The sequence below is a fragment of the Anastrepha ludens genome, chromosome 5 (genome assembly GCF_028408465.1).
Source record: "Anastrepha ludens isolate Willacy chromosome 5, idAnaLude1.1, whole genome shotgun sequence".
NCBI classification, from domain to species: domain Eukaryota; kingdom Metazoa; phylum Arthropoda; class Insecta; order Diptera; family Tephritidae; genus Anastrepha; species Anastrepha ludens.
In genome coordinates, this window is record NC_071501.1 from 43,551,130 (window position 1) to 43,570,634 (window position 19,505).

Below are 19,505 nucleotides of genomic sequence, written 5' to 3' on the forward strand. Positions count from 1 at the left end.
ATCATGATAAATAAATAATAAATGTGTTCTCAACCCCCAAAGTTCACGAATAATGAATATAGAACTTTATTTTAATGAATATAACAACTTTATTGTTGGTTAGGTTAGGTGGTGCTGGGTGCTTAGTTCTGTTAAAAGACCTTACTTAGTTAGACCCCTAGAGTCCATTGTATTGCCAGTGCATGTATCTTGAGTCGAATATATCATTTTATATAATTCATAATGCACGTCGTCACGAGTTTTAACAAGCCATTCAGCTTTTGCCAGCAATTGCCTTCATGGATGAAAAATATGTTGATCCTAGGCACATTTTTCGAGTCCTACAGAGAGTAGAGCAGTAATCTTTTTGCCGTCTAATACTCCAAACTACATAATACACCTCGAAATCGGATTATTGCCGCAATTTTTATTCACCCTCCGCCAACACTTGTCTTATCGCGCGGTGCTTAAGCCTACCAACACCAAGGCTTCCTCGTATCCTTGCTGAAGAATCGATTAAATTAGGTGCTACTGGGTAAAACAATGAAAGAAACTCTACATGCTCGCTTGACATGTCGCCATTATCGCTCATATAATGCAGTACTAAATAAACACTACTAAATAAACTCATTTAAAAAGAATTCATTTCGTTCATTCGAAAAAAATGCTTCTGATATAAAATCACACCATTAAATGTGCCATATTTTAATGACGATTTCTCTGCTCATGCCATAAGTCAAAATTTTCGACCAATAGGTGGCCTCCTCAACTTTAACGCAAGAACTTTTAAAAATATTTCTTCCGTGACCTGCCCAATTTGCAACCTTGGCGATGCCGAAAGCATATTTTATTTTATTAAATTTAAAGCACCGCTACGCGGTAAGTCGGTGTTATTTATTGAATTAAATTATAATAATTTATAATATCATAAATGAAATCATATTTATGACTTTGTTATCCAGTGATAATGCAGATTTTTGATTGAGTAGCCAGTAAAGTGAGTGAAGTTTTAAGCCTAGTTGCTTATGCTTCAAGAATATATGTGGAAGCTATGTTGACTTTCTATCGAGTTGAATACCCAGGTATTTTCCCTGATCAGCTTGAGGTACTTAGCAGTGATTTAAAGCTACTGGCGAACACGAGTCTTTGCGGAATGCGAAAGTTATCTGTACTGATTTGGTTTGGTCGGCTTTTATACGCCACTTGTTCAATCAAGTACTGACTTTGTCGAAGTTCTGCAGCAGTAGAGATGAAGCAATGGAGACAAGATCATTTTTGGTCATTAAAACTGTAAAGTCTGCATATGCTGCTGAGTGTGTGCCTTGTGTCAAGAGTAGATCAGCAGTAAATAAAGTGTATAGGACCGGTCCCAGAACATTATCTGGAAGCACACCTGCCGCAATTTCGTGTAGACTAGTAACTTCATTGTTAATTTTTACAAAAAGGTTTAGGTTTAGGTATGATTTTAGCAACTTGTAATAGCAGTAAGGCAGATTCATTTTGAGCTTGGATGCCAGACTTTATCAAATGCTTGTGATATGTCTAAAAGATAGCTGCGCAGTATTCTCTCTGTTCTAGCGCTTCTCTAACGATGTTATAGACAGAATTGACCTGCTCAATTGTAAATTTACAAATGAAATAAAAATCAACGGAGCACAGCCCTTTGACATTTTACACTAAAAAAGAAAAAATTCGTTTTTTGTTTTTTGTTTGTTCCATTCGGATGCGAGTTAGAGGGTGTTAACAATGGTTGTTGACTACAAAGAGAAAATTCGGTGCATTTACAGTCTTTCTTTGATAAAGGCGAAAATGCAAGGCAGACCTCTGAAATTGTGAATGGTGTTTATGGTCCCGATACTGTAATAGCTAATTACATGCAATTTTGGTTTTGTCGATTCCATTCAGACATTTTTGATATTAAAGAAAATGTTGAAATAATCGAAGTTAACCGGCATGTTAGTAGTCGTAGTATTACCCAGGTGCTAAAGATCGGCCATAAAAGGATTTTAAGTTATTTGCGCAAAAGTTTTACGCAAAAATAATGGATTTAATTCATTCCAATTGAGAATATTTGGAACTGGCTTAATAAAAAGTTCACATATAAATAGATTATCTACTTTTTCGAACTTAACTCCCAATTCGTAATTAAAGATCGAGTTCACCCACACACCTGATACTCCCAATTGCTTCCGTATCTCCATATGCGTTTTGGTCTGTTGCTTATTATAAAATGTACAGGTAATCGAATCTCTCATGCGTATTACCATAATTTTCTGCAACCTCAGTAGATGTCGTTTACGGACTTCCTCTAACTATCCACTTAGGCAATTACTATTGCTTCTCTTTCCCTTCTTTCCATATCGTTAATAATTATTAAATAAGCTTAAAACACCATAATATATCAAGAAAAACCTATCAAAATAGTATTGCAGTTAATCTGCAATATGGTATGTGAATGGGTAGATTAATTTTTGTGGATTTATTGCTAATCACTGTATATGTGAACGTACTTTAAGCAATGAGAAACAAACAATGAGCTCTTTTAGAATTGTGGAATGAACGCATAGAAATTTTCCGCTCAACTTAGTATTTGCTTAACTTATCTGTTTAACTTTTTTAAACGACTGCCAAAGGTAGATTTTTTAAGTTTTTCGAAGTATTTACTCCCAGTTCTATACTAATTTGAATTAAATAGGCATGTAAGTATGTAGATAGGTAGAAGTGACCGCGACCAAAACAGGAATATATTTAGAAAATATAAGTCCATTGTAATAACGCGGTTAGGTTTTAGTTTTCTTTCTCAATCCTCCAATGAATTTTATCAACATCATCAAGTACTTTAATTAAGTATTCGCCGCTTAAATTATTATTAAAAATGGTGCCACTGTATACCAAAGTCTAAACAGTTCAGGACAGTTATAGTAGAGCTGAGAAATGGTTACTTCCTCCATATATTATTCCTTCAGCTTCTGCAACAACTTTGGAAAGACATGACTATATCTTTCACTTCTCGGGCTGTTAGGCAATGCCCTGTTAAGGTTCTGACGGCAGCAGACGCTGCAAATGCTCGCTTTGCGATGGTTGGAGTTAATGCTTTATTCAAACACACAAATCGTCCTGCCCGCTAATGGGGTAAGGAAACCCCTACCAATTTCAGTAGCAACCGATTTTGCTATACATATAGCATACTTAAAGCTACTGATCCTATGCGGGCTGATTTACTGTCTCTGATCGCTTTGCTTTGCTTTGCTTTGCTTTACTCTGAAAGCTTCTATGGTAAAATGGTAGCTTTGAAGGGTGCCAGAATAATCGGCAAAAAACGAAGCTCCACAGGAAATGGAAATATCAAATTCCGACAAAGCGCTGTCAAAGAGAAATAAAAAATAGTTTAAAAAAACTAAAAAACACGCTTTTATTGCTAATCGAACTAAAAAGTAGAAAATAAATTTTAATGACAAAGGGACCCATAATGAAGTAATAGCAAGTCGAACGATCAGTCATAGTCAACTGCCTCAGAACAGAATTATAACAAAAATTAAGATACAAATAGAGTAATTCAAATTAGAGTTAAAAGCGTGGGATGCTTGATATAGTAAATATTACAATCATTCTATTGGCGACTAATAATAACGCTTTTAACTCTAATTTGAATTACTCTATTTGTATCTTAATTTTTGTTATAATTCTGTTCTGAGGTAGTTGACTATGACTGATCGTTCGACTTGCTATTACTTCATTATGGGTCCCTTTGTCATTAAAATTTATTTTCTACTTTTTAGTTCGATTAGCAATAAAAGCGTGTTTTTTAGTTTTTTTTAACTATTTTTACTTTTTAGTATATGTAGGTGTTTACGAGTAATATACTATTATACAACCGCACACTAAATACTAACCTCAATGGTGGTGTGGAAACTAAAAATTCCCAATTTTTGTTTAAAAAAATACCCAATTCATGTTTCTATCGGTGTGGCAATATTGGTAAATGTTATAAAAAATGCACATTTTCAGCGCTCTCACGAGAAAAAGAGTTTCCCATCTAGTCATCTATGTTGTGTGTTCCGAGTCGATCAGATTTTTAGAAGCCAGTGAAAATTAAGCTCAAAGATTCCGTTACATTCATTCATACATACAACCCGAGCTAATTAAAGCGTGTTAAAAAAAGAAAATATTAATCCTGGCAATCCTAATAAGGATAATGGAAAACTTTTATCAAATTATTGCATTGTCATCGGTCCTTGATAGGTGTGCAAAATTTCAAGTCAATCAGATTTTTAGAAGCCAGTGAAAATTAAGCTCAAAGATTCCGTTACATACATACATACATACATACAACCCGAGCTAATAAAAGTGTGTTAAAAATAGAATGCAAGGCGTGTTTATTCAAAGAAGAGAGAAATTAAATAGAAATATGCGTATTCAAGAAACTTGAGATGCTAACCGACAGTAAAGAAGTCTTTAGATTTAACAAGCATTTTAGTGGCTTACAGAGAGCTTCAGGACCTAAACAAATAGAGTAGATCACACTAAAATTATGCAGGAAACCCCTTTCCATCAGAGTGGCATGATGTCACACTGGTGCAGTTGTGTGAAATAAATGGGCAAATGCGAAAAAGAAACCAAATGCAAAGAAGAAATTACACAAAAAGCACAAAAAATGAATTACGATGTCACACCTACAGCTATTCTGGCACGAGATGAGCCCCACCTTTATATTCTCGTGGGTGTACATCGTGGGTGGCAGTTATGAAATTCTCAGAAAAGAGTAAAACCTGAACTTACTACTTACTAGTAGAGCAAAAACAACATTTAAATGTGTTTTGTTTTTGCGATTTAGTGGTTTTAATGTCTACATTTCAATAAGAATGTAAACAAACAAACAAGGCAACAACAAAGAAATCGCGCACTTTGACATTCTAACGACTAAATCGCAAGAAAAAACAAAAAACAGGAGCTATGTATACTAAAGTCACCTCGTTCCCACGACAGTCCGTTCTATGTCACACGAACGACCCGGATTTATATCCAGCCAAGGACTGTCACTCCAGCGGCATTCTTTGTACATGGATAGGGAATATTTTTGCTGTTACAACAACAACAACTACTACTATTACTACGCTTACTACTAAAATCACCTTGTATGGATTCGACTTTCGACTACCCGACTGTTATGAAATACGAATAAAAATACCTGGGGAAGCTAAATAGTAAGACGAGGAGCTGGCAAATTACATGCATGCATTCACATAGAAGTGAATACCTACAATGAGATAAATTAAGGCCTGTTAAATGAATTTCAAGTGTTCTGCCTACCTATGGTATCAACTACCAGTATTTAAGCTTTTATCGAGTGTAACCACTTAAATTTGAAACTCATTTATAAATCTACATATTAAAAAATAACTTCAATTACAATTCGATGCAATACATATGTATGAATCTGTGTACTTTTAATAAGACAACTTAAGTCGACTTGGCACATTTTTCTGTCAAACACTAAATTTGTTGCTTTTTTTTTAAATATATGATAGGTTAAGTAACCATCTTAATAAAAATTTGATAAAATTTTGTTAAAAAAATGTTTTTTGTCAAAAGACAACAGATATATTACTTTGGGGAAAAATAAATCCATTATTTTCTCGATAGATGACAGTAGTGATCGATGTCTCGTAAAGTATCGATCAAACAAATTGAAGTTAATGCTCGTTATCAAGATGACATATTACACTAAAAAATTCTTTTGCTGTTTTTTGTTTGTTCCATTTAGTTGTGAGTTACAGGATGTTAACAATGGAAGTCAACAAAGAGAAAATTCGGTACATTTTACAATCTTTCTTTGATAAAGGCGAAAATGCAAGGCGGGCCTTGAAATTGTGAATGGTGTTTATGGTGCCGATACTGTAACAGCTACCTACGTCTAATTTTGGTTTCGTCGATTCTGTTTAGGCATTTTTGATGTTAAATAAAATTTCGAAAATGTCTATAAAATTACAGGATTAATCGAAGTAGACCGTAATGTTAGTAGTCTAGCTCAGGAGCTAAAAATCGACCACAAAACAGTTTTAAACCATTTACGTATTTACGCAAAAATAATGTATTTATTTTTCCCCAAACTAATATTTTTATGCAGCAATAAAATGTTATAAAAATTTTGAAGGCGTTTGTAGAGCCTGATTAATAATCTAAAAAAAGCGCAAACTTCAAACTTTTGTATAGTTATGATGACAGTGCTGAGAGCTATTAACTCAGTTTTGACGCACCTAAGAGTCAATTTATTTAGTGCTGAACGAAAATTGTGATAAGAATGAAAAGATACTTCAAGAGAAAATTAATACTGAATTAATTAGTTCGATTTGAATAAGTGTGTATAGATGAATCACACCAGCACGAGTACATAAGTTGCTACTGATTTGAAGATATGTACGACTGAAGGACTTTTGAATTTTTAATATATTTTTACGTTATCACCTAACTACCGTATGACTATAACATTGAATGTTTATCTCTACCAAAAAATTAATTATCGGTATGTAGAACAAAGGATGGACAAAGACAAAGTACGGTAATTCCGTAATAATTTCACAAACTTCTAGCGAACCATGTGATTTTCATTCGCTTTTCATGTATATATATTTTGCAAAACCTAACGCCAATCCATCAGACTTGCCTGTTGATAATGCCACCGTGAAATGTAAAAACCTATTCTAAGACTATACGGAATTTAAACCCAAGTGCAAGGTATGATTCCCCCCCTCGCCGCGCCTCTTTCGCCAATAGTGTGAAAAATTTTATCAGGAATTAATTTGAAATTTTCGATGTGTCAATTTAATGAATTGGCTTCCAGAACCTATTTGGTACCATAAATAAACACAAAAGCCCTGCCTTAACCCATCTGCACCTGCGTTGTTGTGCATTATGTAACAAATGTGTACATATGCCTATTTATTTGTAAGCTTTTGTGCAATGTTGGAACGAAAGAGTATCTACTTGTAGCTGTATACCTTGAGACAATCATCATTTATTTGGTTAGGCGGACGTAATCAGCAGCAGTAAACGTAGAGAAACTATAAATAATATTTTTAACAATCGATGGTGCTAATTACATTAACAGTTAATTGTCATCGCTCAATTGAAATTGTCCGTTTCAAGTTCATACTTTCGCAATACTTTCAATTACATTTATAACATTCACAAAAATTATTTTTCCATTTATGTATTTTTTTATATATATTTTTTTTACTACATTTGGAGGAAAACAACTATTACCTTTTCCAATGTGTGCATACATATATATATTCATATACCTTTACATAGTATGAATGTATTGTATTTTTACTGTAGATAGTTTTCACAATTTTTATATTATATAGTCAATAAAACTCTTATAAACGACTTCAAAATGAAGCTGAAAACTTATAAAGAATTTTATCTCAGTCGTAAAATAAAATAATTTTTTTAAATTTTCTGGTTAGGGAACAAATCATTAACGAGCTTTTTGTGAGGTGTGAATGCGGCATGAAAGTTCAGGTAACCAACAATGGCGAGTCCCGAAATTTTAATGATTAACCGCTAATTAGCCGCCGTAGCCGAATGGGTTGGTGCGTAACTACCATTCGGAATTTACAGACAGAACGTAGGTTTGAATCTCGGTGAAACACCAAAGTAAGAAAAATATTTTTCTGATAGCGGTCGCCCCTCGGCAGGCAATGGCAAACCTCCGAGTGTATTTCTACCATGAAAAAGCTCCTCATAAAAATATCTGCCGTTCGGAGTCGGCTTGAAACAGTAGGTCCCTCCATTTGTGGAACAACATCAAGACGCACACCAAAAATAAGAGGAGGAGCTCGGCCAAACACCCAAAAAGGGTGTACGCGCCAATTATATATATATATATATATATATATATATAACCATTAATGATTAACACTTTTTGTAGTTAACCGTTTATACTATGAAAGGCAAATGACACAGGTATAATGTATTTTTTTATATGGCCACGATTCTGAGGTCCAAAAGTATCATGGATGTGGTTTTTATGGTTTCTACTCTCACTATTCTCTCGGCCGCCGCAATCTAACAGCAGTCATCCTTGACAGGCAATGGCAAATAGCCGAGTTGTAGAAAATATCAAGATGCACATCAAAAATAGGAGAGGAGCTCGGCCAAACACCAATAAAGGGTGCACTTACATACCTTCTTCTTGTTCGGCGCGATAACCGCTTACGCGTTTTTGGCCGAGTTTAACTCTGCTACCACCTGCTGGTACCGCATCGAATACTTTCAGAGCCGGAGCGCTTGTATCCGTACGGACGACATGACTCAGCCCGCATAACCGCTGGATCTTTATTCGCGCTATGTCTACATTTCGTAAAGCTCATACAGCTCATCGTTTCATCGCCTGTCCAAAAATCTTCCGCACAATCTTTCTCTCAAACACTCCAAGCGTTGCTTTATCGGATGCTGTCATCGTCCACGCTTCTGCGCCATACGTTAGGACGGCATGATGAGAGTCTGGACTACACATTAATATCTGCTATTTTTTCCATTAATTTTTCGGCATAAATGTAATTGTCAAGAAAAAAGGCAAAATTTTCGGAATGTAAATAAAAGTCTAAATTTATATGTAATTATTTCCAATTGTATTGGCGGTGCTTAAAATTAATCACTACAATTAAATTTTATCTTTTTCGAGCAATAATAATGTTTATTTATGATAATTTTTTCTCAAATGAAAATCTATTAACGTAATTTAAAGAAATTTGCAAATACAGTAAAATACATTTTGCAGCGTCGCAATACAAAATTCATAAGAAAAAAACTAATTTTCGCTGAGATACAATAATAGTGGAAACCAATTGTTGTTTATAGTTTTGTGTGAGCTTCAAAGTGGCAAACACTTAAACGTACATAAATTATCTGATACCAATCATTAGAGCCTAAAGCACTTCATATCTCCTTTCTCCTTAATACAGGGTGTAGAGTGGGCTGCACTGAGGTTCAGCCAGACAAACTGGAAGCCTTTAAATATCACCGTCATAAACAAAGCATTTGCAGTACCATGAATTAACTGTATACTAGCGGAAATATGTCTTATAAAATTATACAAATTTTCAAATCACCAGCATAAGGATTGAAACCGTAAAACCTCTTCCTGGGTTCATTATGGGATATCGCGCACGACCTTAAGAAAAAGAAGGTGGATGCATTAAGAAAGCCCACCGTCTACTTATAAAGAGCGTAGGACGGAAATAAGAGTACTGCTTGATACCAAACCCCATCAATCAGTGAGAGTTACGTATCCAAAGAAATATTCGCTGAACTCGGCAGAGTGTTTGAATGGACTAAAATGATCCTAACGGATTCTCTGAGCAGTTAACAGGGCTAAAATGATTCTAACGGACTTCTAAGTCAACTATATAAGTATGATACAACCTCCCAGCTGTTGACAGGTCCACTGCACCGGCGCACATCTTTTATATCAAGAAAAAAACAAAAAGCATTGATTCCTTGTTTTGAGTTGTTAAAATATCATTAATTTACTTTTGTTATTGCTGTCCTAACGAAACCTGCCTGAAATATAATGGAATCGTGGATAGCCGGAAAATTTTATAATTTTTTGTTTTTGCTGTCGTAACGAAACGTGCCTGGAATATAATGGAATCATGGGCAGTCAGAAAATTTTCTATTATTATTGCCATTGCACTTAACACGGTGACAGATCTAATAGGGGTTTATTACTCCTCAGTAAACTTCCCAGATTCTTCTAAGAATCTAAGTAGTTTTTCTAGGATAAAAGATTCCAGCTCTTCCTTTCTCAGCACACCCGATCCAAAAATATCCCTTTAAGTCTCACAGAAGTTTGGCAGAAGCAATATTTTTTCTTTATTCCACATCAAACCAGATGTACACAGTCACCGATGGTGCCTATATATATTTATTCCCTCCACTACATAGTGAAGCATAGGGCCACCTATGGTGATCACTTATGGTCCTCATGGGTTAAGTCGCGTAATTAGTGCTATCAGGGCTCATAACTCACTCCTTCTCCGTCCGAGAAGGAATATTGCTACCCTCCTGCCCGCCGGTATCAGGAAACACTTGGTTGTCCTGCTGAAATCAGGACTGCTTAACGGTTCTCATGAGCTTTATTAATGAAAGACTTGATGTACCAGCCTGTTCCGCTATGCTTAGCCCGGAAATTTGGTTCTCCGGTCCAATTAGGCTCTCCAATGCACCACTATTCGCCAATTCATCAGCCGCTTCGTTGCCTTCTACACCACAGTCTCCCGGCAGCCACGCAGGCTCAAGCTCTTTCCATCTTGTAACGGATTTTAGCCTCAACTTACATTCGTGGACAATTTTGGAAGAGGTTCAAGGTTTATAGAAAAGGTTTATATCATAAGAGTTAGAGCTGAAAATGGAACACCACCACCCCAGCTCATCTACTTTGATGGCCCTTCTACTTGTGAAATAACATAAGAACGCCTCTACAAATTGGAGAAGATTAATATGTGGCCTAAACACAAGGATGTACTCGTATGTATGCATGCACCATTGCATTAATGTAAAATCCAATTCAAATATTGGCTATTCCATTGCAAATGTGCCAAAATAACATGTGACGGACGGTTGAGACGATTTTGTTAAGCATCTTTGACCCATAAAACAATCAGAGATAATGAAATCGAAATAGCGTTTTATTATTGTAATAAAATGGAAAATTTTGAGCCGGATTGTCTGTATAAACAAATTAAGCAATTTAAATAAAATAAAAAAGACTTATCACAAATGTGTTCTGGAAAATTTTCTTCTGGATTGAGATTTAATTATTTTGCTACTTAAAAAAAAAAAATAAAAAAATTACCTTACTTGTCAATTTGTGATCTTATTGAAAAAAAAAAAAAAAAAAAAATATAAAAAAATGCACATTGGAGCGCCACTATACGTCTACATAATACTAGTATATGTACACTTGCAGAAGTACTTTTGTATTATATGTAAGCATTAAAGTATGATGGCTAAGTATATAAGTAATATACATAGAAAATATTGCCATTTTTAAAACCTAATGAAGTTTACCATCTCTCCAGAACTCCGTTTCTAGAGTAACTAGAAAAATACATGTGGGTCGACAATCCTTGAATATATAAGTAAAATTGAAATAGGTAGTTAACCTCACGAAATTTTTTTGGGTTTTCCAATAACAGGTGTTATTTATCGTTATCGAGAGATGATTAATTTTTTTTATGACTGGAATTGGATGGTATTGATCTGGACAACGTTTATTTTCAACAAGACAGCGCTACGTGCCAAACAAACAACGAAACCATTGATCTTTTAAGGGAAAAGTTTCCGGACCGTGTTATCTCTCGAAGAGGTGATCACAATTGGCCACTGAGATCTTGTGATTGAACACCTTGTGACTTTTTTCTTTGCGGCCAACAGCCCAAGGTCGAGATGGAATTCGTGAGGCTATCGAGGACATAGGACAGCCACTTTGTAATTCGGTTATGGAAAATTTCATGAAAAAGATATTGTCCTGTAAGCGTGGTCGTGGTGGTAATTTGCCTGATGTTATTCTCCACTATTAACGGCATACCTTCCTCTTTATAATGAAATAGACATCTGAACATTTATATTAAAAAATAGCATTTTTCTTTGAATATCAAAATAACACCTCTTATATATATAAATATATATAATTGGCGCGTACACCCTTTTTGAGTGTTTGGCCGAACTCCTCCTCCTATTTGTGGTGTGCGTCTTGATGTTGTTCCACAAATGGAGGGACCTACAGTTTCAAGCCGACTCCGAACTGCAGATATTTTTTATGAGGGGCGACAGCTATTATTATTCATTTTGAAGATTCAAAACTACGTTCTCTCTGAATTCCGAATGGTAGTCACGCACGAACCCATTCGGCTACGGCGGCCGCCGAAGATCCCAAATACCACACCACAAATCATCTGCATGCATACATAAAGGGTAGGCTGTCGACTATCAGCTTTTTTCCAAAGCAGAGAGTATCATTTGACAGAAACTCCACGGTTCGAAATGTATCATCGTTCACTTGAATAACGTTGAAAATATTGAAAATATTGAAAAGAAGTTTGGGACAAGTCGCATCATTGGGCTTTTTTTTTAAATATTACTGAAAATGCCATTTCAGGGACGGAGTCATAGTTATCTACTTTTTGAAATGTCAAAATCCCTGCAATATCAATGTCGCAGTCGCCTTCTTGGAATTATAATTAGGCCCCATTAAGCTTTTTTTGTTTGAGATCGATTGCGCGACAGCTTAGGCAGCCTTTTTAAAGTAGCCATATTCCACAACTAATCGGAAGTTTTAGTATTCCTAATAAAACAAAAAAAGTTCCAAAATATTTATAGCATTTTTAAAAAGAAACCAGTCGATGGAGAAAGAGAAACTTTATAGCAAATGAAATTTTAGTTAAATAGCCTTGGAATTGTCAAAGAAACTCATTAAACTTAAGCATTGTTTTTTGTTTTTAGATTACTAAATCTTGCTATTTCATTTTTTAATTACTCCATCTTTCGAGGAGAATACGAATTCCTCTGAGGAAGAATTGAGTATCCAAAGAAATATTCGCTGAACTCAATGCCCTCCAAAGTGTTGGAATGGGCTAAATTGATTCTAACAGACTTCCAAGTCAACTATCTCATACAATCCTGCCTGGGAATGGAATATAATGAAATTGTGGATGACCGAATGACGGAAAAATTTTCAAGCACTCAGGCTTTATTGCCCATTGCACTTGTGGAGAGAGAGAGAGAATTTAAAGGATAGCCAAAGACAGGTCAGGTGAGGACTCATTACCCGTCTGTGAACTTCTCAGATTCTTTTAAAAATCTAAGTTTTTCGAGGATTAGGGAATCCAGCCACTTCTTTCTCAGTACATCCCAAAAATGTACCATCTAAGTCTAACGAATGTCGGGCAGAGAAAATGTTTTGTATTGTACTATACTCATCCTCCACATCAAATGTACACACTGCTTGCAAAAGTCTACATACATATGTACATGTTTATATTTATGTTTGTCTTTTCGCATGTCTGTAAATTCAGACAATATGAAATTTAATTTTTAATTTAATATTTTTCTAAATATTATCAATCACAGGTTTAATGAAAGGTTGAAAGAAAATTTCCAGACTAAATGCAATTAAACCATTCTTATCAGAATTGTTAATATACATACATACATACCTTCATGCATGTAAATTGATACATGTACATACGTATAAACGTAAGTTCTCAGTATTTGTTTTGTTTCATAAACATGGATTTTTTTCGATTTTGACAATTAACAGTTGGCCCTTGTAGCTTACTTTAGAAGTAAACTGCTCGCAATTTTGTTTGTTTGCAACTGTTAGTTCAATGTATGTTTTAACATAGAATGTAAAAATGAGAAGATGTCCAATGTTTTTGATTTAATCGACCTGCTCATACTCATACTTTAGTGGGATCGCCTCTCAACTATACGCGGGCTTGTAGATAGGTGAAATTTATCATACATATACGTATACAACAATCGAAAAGTGCATAAAATATCTTAGATTCTGTAATAAGCTCGATATTTTTTATCTGCACAAATTCAACGATATTCCGTCCGTTCTTTAGCGAGATAAGTCATCGCCAGTGTGCAAAAAAGATTAAGAGCGTAAGCAAGTATCCTCACCCACTTACAAAAACAGGTAAAATTGGCAAATCGGCTGAATTTGTTTTTTGGAACTTGAAATCGCCATTGAACAAAATATGAAACTAGACGTTTAGTGATAAAATCAATCGACATTTTTGCAATACTAGAGCTCAGTTGTAGGATATGTGTGCGTTTTTAGCTTTTCACCAGAAAGTCAGGATTATTTTCAAAAGGACTACAAGGATCTGGTATCCAAGATCCGAATTATTATAAATCTATATATGTCATATATGTCAAAAGAAAATTATGAGAATTTATTAAGAAAAATAATTTGCAGGTACCGAAAATAATTGTTATGTAAGATATTTTAAACAAAAAAATCTTAATGCGAAAGCTGTGGGAGTTATAAATATATTAATTTCAAATTCAAAGTTATTATTAAAATGATAATCTTAATATAAAAATGGTGAAAATGGTAAATTTTTCATTTTCATAACTTTTTTAAATTTCCTGTCACTTTTTTAGTCTTTGATAAGATATAAAAATAAAATAATAATAAAATACAAACTTTTTTCTAATAGGATAGCGGTCGCTCCGTGGCAGGCAATGGCAAGCCTTCGAGTGTATTTCTGTTATGAAAAAACTCCTTTTAAAAAAATAAAATATAAATAAAAAGCCGTTCGGAGTCGGCTTAGAACTTAGGAGCTCGGCCAAACACATAATAGAAGTGTAATTATATAATTTTTTTTTCTATTCATTCAAAAAAATTATAATGTTTTAATTTTATGATTACTATCAAAACGCCCTTAAAATAAGTGTTCACAAAATTCTTTAAAGGTTGCAATTAATATTGTTCGGCGACATTAAGTTTTAATGCGGATCCTCAAAAATATACATTTCTGTCATAAAAAGTCTAATTTTAATTTAAAAAGTGTTGCCCTTCGGAAGATGTCTTTGAAGTTAACGGGAAAAAAGGTTTAACAATTCATACTGTGCGTGCAATAATTTCTACACCATCATTATCTGCATAAAAAATATTTTATTAATCCTCCTTTAGATTATAATGCCCAAAGGCAAGTTTTTGTTTACTTCTGCCAAAGCAATCGCCGTTGGTCATGAAAAATTATTATTTATAATACAATTAAAACTCTTCGATTTTGTTTCTCTAGAATATGAAAAAATAGACTTGGATTTAATTCATTTACTAGTTGCTTACATTCATATATATATCTACGAACTTTTTTGCCTGCATATCTCATTAGTATGAACTGCTTAACTGTATTCCCATTTTTTATGTTTCCCATTAATATGTATGTATATAACACCTGTAAGACCCCGCTTAAAATTATTGTAAAAGTTAATAGAAACGGAAGCAAAGGTTGCAGTCATTGCCGACTGCACGTTCAGTCACGAGAGACATTTACATAAATACATAGTTTACTTGTATGTACGCATGTGCATGAATTCACATTAGGCTTGCTCGACTTTTTCTTGGCCGTCATGCGTAAAAAAAAAAACAATAAATAAATAAAAAAAAATAATTTCCATAAATCGTACCTAATAGAAAATATCCTATTAAACCAAAGAAAACCTCGATACATATTGCTATTATAAATACATGGTTACGATTAAAGAACAAGAATTTATAGCACCGTCTTTAGATAATTTTGGATTCGACATACCAGCATTGCATAGTAAGGTTACTTCAAGATTTGTGCCACAGAAATTGACAGAGTACAATAATGCGCCATCTCATCGCTCAAAAGTAGTGACTGAGTTCCTAACGACAAGGTAACTTTTTTCGTTGCATCAGTTGCCGATCTTAGACTTCCCTTAGACTAATATATTATCCAACCCAAAGCTGCATTTGGCGATTAAAGTAAAGCGTCATGAAGCGATTGTACCGAATCAGCAGGCGAATTAATAAAAAATATTTGTCAAGAGTGGCATGTATCATATTTCTAAAAAGCTCATTTTTTTTAAATCCCATGAAAAATGCCATCAAAGGAATTTAATTTTATTTCAACTAATTTGAGATGCGGTGAGAAATTACTAGGAAATTGTTTAAAAGGTTAGGCTAAGTTAGATCAGATGGCCTGATTTAACTCAGTGGTCGCAGAGGCCCATTCTGATGCACAAAAGGAGGTTTATTAGAAATACAGTCCGGTTCATTTGATTAGACGAAATGATTTTTATGGAAGAAAATTATTATTAAAGCAACCGTATTTGATCTAGTAATCCCAGGTTTGCTGATAATTCAAGAAAAGGCTGTATTTTGCTCAAAAATAAACATGCATCAAAATACTATTCCATTTGATTTACTGTTTCTCCGGACGTAGAAGACACAAAGGATTCATTTAATTAAATGGATTATAAAATAATACCTGTGAATAAAAATAGCCTTAAAGTAAAAGCATTTTGAAGCAGCGGCAGAATACATAATTACGCAATATTGATATTTTTGCGAGTGAGTTTGCCTGCTTTTCTTTTTTATTCCAAAATGAATATTACAAAAAGGCTGCTTTTATGAAAAAAATTCTTAAATTATATTCTAAATACATTTGAAAGTAAGTAACTTCATTTTCGATTTTTTTTTTTTTGTAATAATTTTAATTTTCCCAATTTTGTGCACTAACATTTTTGAAATCCGGCTTACAACGGGTTCAAAAAAATAGGAGATCATAAAACTATATATGTACATATTTCGTTTCGGTGATCCTGCGTTCTCATTCCCTTGCAATTGCATTTTAAAGTTTGTACCCTTTAAAAATTGTTACATTTCTCAGCCTGAAAGGAGGTTGTTGAAGTTTGGGGTTGTTCAAATTTTTAAGCCTCCGCTCCAATAAAGTTCTAGATAGATTACAAGCCATAAGTGGAGACGAGAGTTGCTCCGGTTGATTTTGAAAAATCTTTGTAGACTGTAATTTGTTATTTTCAAAAATCTTCTGTTCCTCGAAATTTTCAATATACAGAACCAGCTTACTTGCTGCTAAAGTCAATTTTGTGAGTAACATATAACTTTTTCCCTATTCTATTCATGAAGTGAAAATAATTCATTTTGCAAGTTTGCAAAGTTTAAAAACATTATTCATACATACTTGTACATACATGTATGAACTTTATAATGGGAAGAGCCCTATGCACTGCAAAAATTTGCGCATCTTTGTAATTTTTTACTCACAAAATTATCTGTCACAATCGAGTCAGTTATGAGGGTTCTTTCCAACAAAATACCAATCTTCCTAATGTACATACATACATTCATACATGCACTTGCACCTACATATGCATTTACAAAAACATTTGAACACAAGCCACAATCAATGTTCCGCCAAGTCGGGTTTATGCAATGATCGGCGTTTAATGCCATAGAAGTGAAATCGCCGGCACTGCAGCGTACATTATGCGTCAAACTGACTTTTTATGTACCTTACCTACAGAGCGAAAAATAATAATCACTTTGCACAATCGCACGCGACAAAGTGCGACATGTAAGATAACGTGCAAGTTTTTTTTTTCTTTTTTTATAAGCTAGGTTCTAGTTGTTTGCCTTGTGAATATGCTTTACTTTTATAATTGTATACAAATTCATTAATAGATCTGTTAAGTTCAGGCTTACCATTTTCCGCTGTGTAACCCCAATGTGAGCTCATTTTTCCTGTGTATTGAGGGTGGAAATTTTTTATTTAAATGCCTTGAATACAATTCAAGTAGACACTTTCTCAAGCTGAGCAACAACAAAAACGAATCGCTCAGACAATATCAACAACGTTTTACCGCAATAAATAATAATAATAAACGGCGTGAAATTGACTGATATTTTTTTCTTTTCGGATGAGCTGTTGTTTATTTGAGAGTAACCGCAAGTGAATTGATTTGGTATACGTCAGTTAGTGAGCTTTAAAGACGTGTTTGACTCTTATGAGTTGGTAGTACTTATGCACCGTGATCAATGGAAAGTAAGTAGAAGTAGAGAGTCGCGTATTGTTGAGCGGCGGAACACGACGATTGCTTAGACGTCTCACACGTTTGTCTGCCTAAAGAAGACTGTTCAGTGCTGAGGGCTGTCTGCTGCTTGCTGCTTGTTTGCACTGAAACTGAAATGAATTAAACTAAGCTAGCTAGCCAGTCAGCCAATCGGCTAGTCTGATAGTCAGATAGTCTGGCAATCGTTCGGCCGTTGAAATAGTGAACAATTTCAGAACGTTCAGGCATATGTATGTGCAAATGTATATATTCGTACGTACTATACTATGTTTATACATACATATAAATATTTATATATCTACAGTAGGAGCCCGATAAGTGCAATACCGATAACTGCAATTTCGCGGAAAGTACAATTCGATTTTGAGTCCATAGAAAACTCGAAAAGAGCAATAAAAAATTCCAATTTTCGGGTGCAAAAGAATTCTTGTTCGAAGAAATTTTTTTACTTAATACGGCAAAGTATTTGCGTTCATCATGCGCGAAGACACAGCTTTATAGCTATGCACAGTTATGGTTCTCGGAATTATTGCGACCAAAAACACTGTTCTCACGCTTTGTGATTTTTGATTTTTACAAATAACTGTAAAATTGTAGCGCTGATATAAAATATGGCATCGAATCGTTTGTGACATTCAACACGCGTTAGTTTCAAGCTGGTTCTTGAGAGTAAAACAATCGTTCGGAGTTTGAATAATTTTTTTTTTTTGCTTTCATCAAATAAAATCATGGGAAAAGTGAAAAAAAATCTACATTTTCTTACATTGAAAGAAAGAGATGAGATTCTCCAAAAAATTGAAAAAGGCGTTAAACAACGAGATCTTGCATTCGAATACAAAGTTGATTGCGCAACGATTTGCCGAATAAAAAAACTATCCCGATCATTAAAAGAAAATGCATACAATTCATTTTCACTTGGAAATAAACGGAAAACTTTGCGGTTTGGCAATCATCCAGAGCTCGAGAAGCGTTTGTACCAATTTTTCATGAATCAGCGGCGACGAAATGCTCCTGTTTCTAGCTTGATATTGAAAAGCAAAGCATTAAAAATATTTTTTGATGAAATAAAAAAGGATGGAGAACAATTCAATGCAAGTGATGGATGGTTTTCGCGATTCAAGAAACGCTTCGGACTTCACTGTTTGACTGTGACTGGTGAATCATTATCTTGTGATCCAGAAGCCATTCAGCCATTTAAGGAAAAATTGACGGCGAAAAACGCTGAAAAAGGATATGTAACATCACAAATATATAATGCTGATGAAACGGGGCTCTTTTGGAAACTTTTGCCAAATAAAACCTACGTTTCGAAAGATGAAAGGAGTGCTCCAGGCAACAAAGTTTCAAAAGATCGAATCAGTGTTCTTTTGTGTGCAAATGGTGATGGCAGCCACAAAATAAAACCATTAACGATCGGCAAATCTATGAATCCGCGTTGTTTTAAAAATTTTCGTCTACCGGTGACTGCTTGGATGACGCGGGATATTTTCAAAAAGTGGTTCTTTGATAATTTTGTCGAAGAAGTGAAAAAATTCGCCAAAGAAAATGATGTTCCACCCAAAGCATTACTCTTGCTGGATCAAGCCCCATCTTATCCGCCCGAAGAAGAATTAGTTTGTGGTGAGATCGAAGTGATGTATTTTCCGGCCAATTGCACAGCGATTTTACAGCCAATGGATCATTATTAACTTGACAAAAATTCAATACAAAACATTGCTAATGGAAACCATAATTAGTGAAAAAGATTCTTCATTACATGAACTATTGAAGAAAGTTGATTTGAAAACCGCCGTGATCATATTGAGCCAAGCATGGGGGAAATTGCTCCCTGAAACGATCGCTAAATGCTGGAAAAGCGTATTGGGTACAATCCCAACAGTTGA

General features: G+C 34.5%; 1 protein-coding gene across 1 annotated transcript in view; it reads right to left on the bottom strand.

Moving 5' to 3' along the window:
• LOC128863784 (carbonic anhydrase) overlaps positions 1–17,736 on the bottom strand; it is a 39,723-nt gene extending 21,987 nt beyond the window's left edge. The window contains exon 1 of the mRNA XM_054103126.1: positions 17,255–17,736. Coding sequence (XP_053959101.1) covers positions 17,255–17,288 — 34 coding nt within the window. The 5' untranslated portion in view covers positions 17,289–17,736. The remainder of the gene's footprint in view (positions 1–17,254) is intronic.
• Between the last annotated feature and the right edge of the window lie 1,769 nt (positions 17,737–19,505).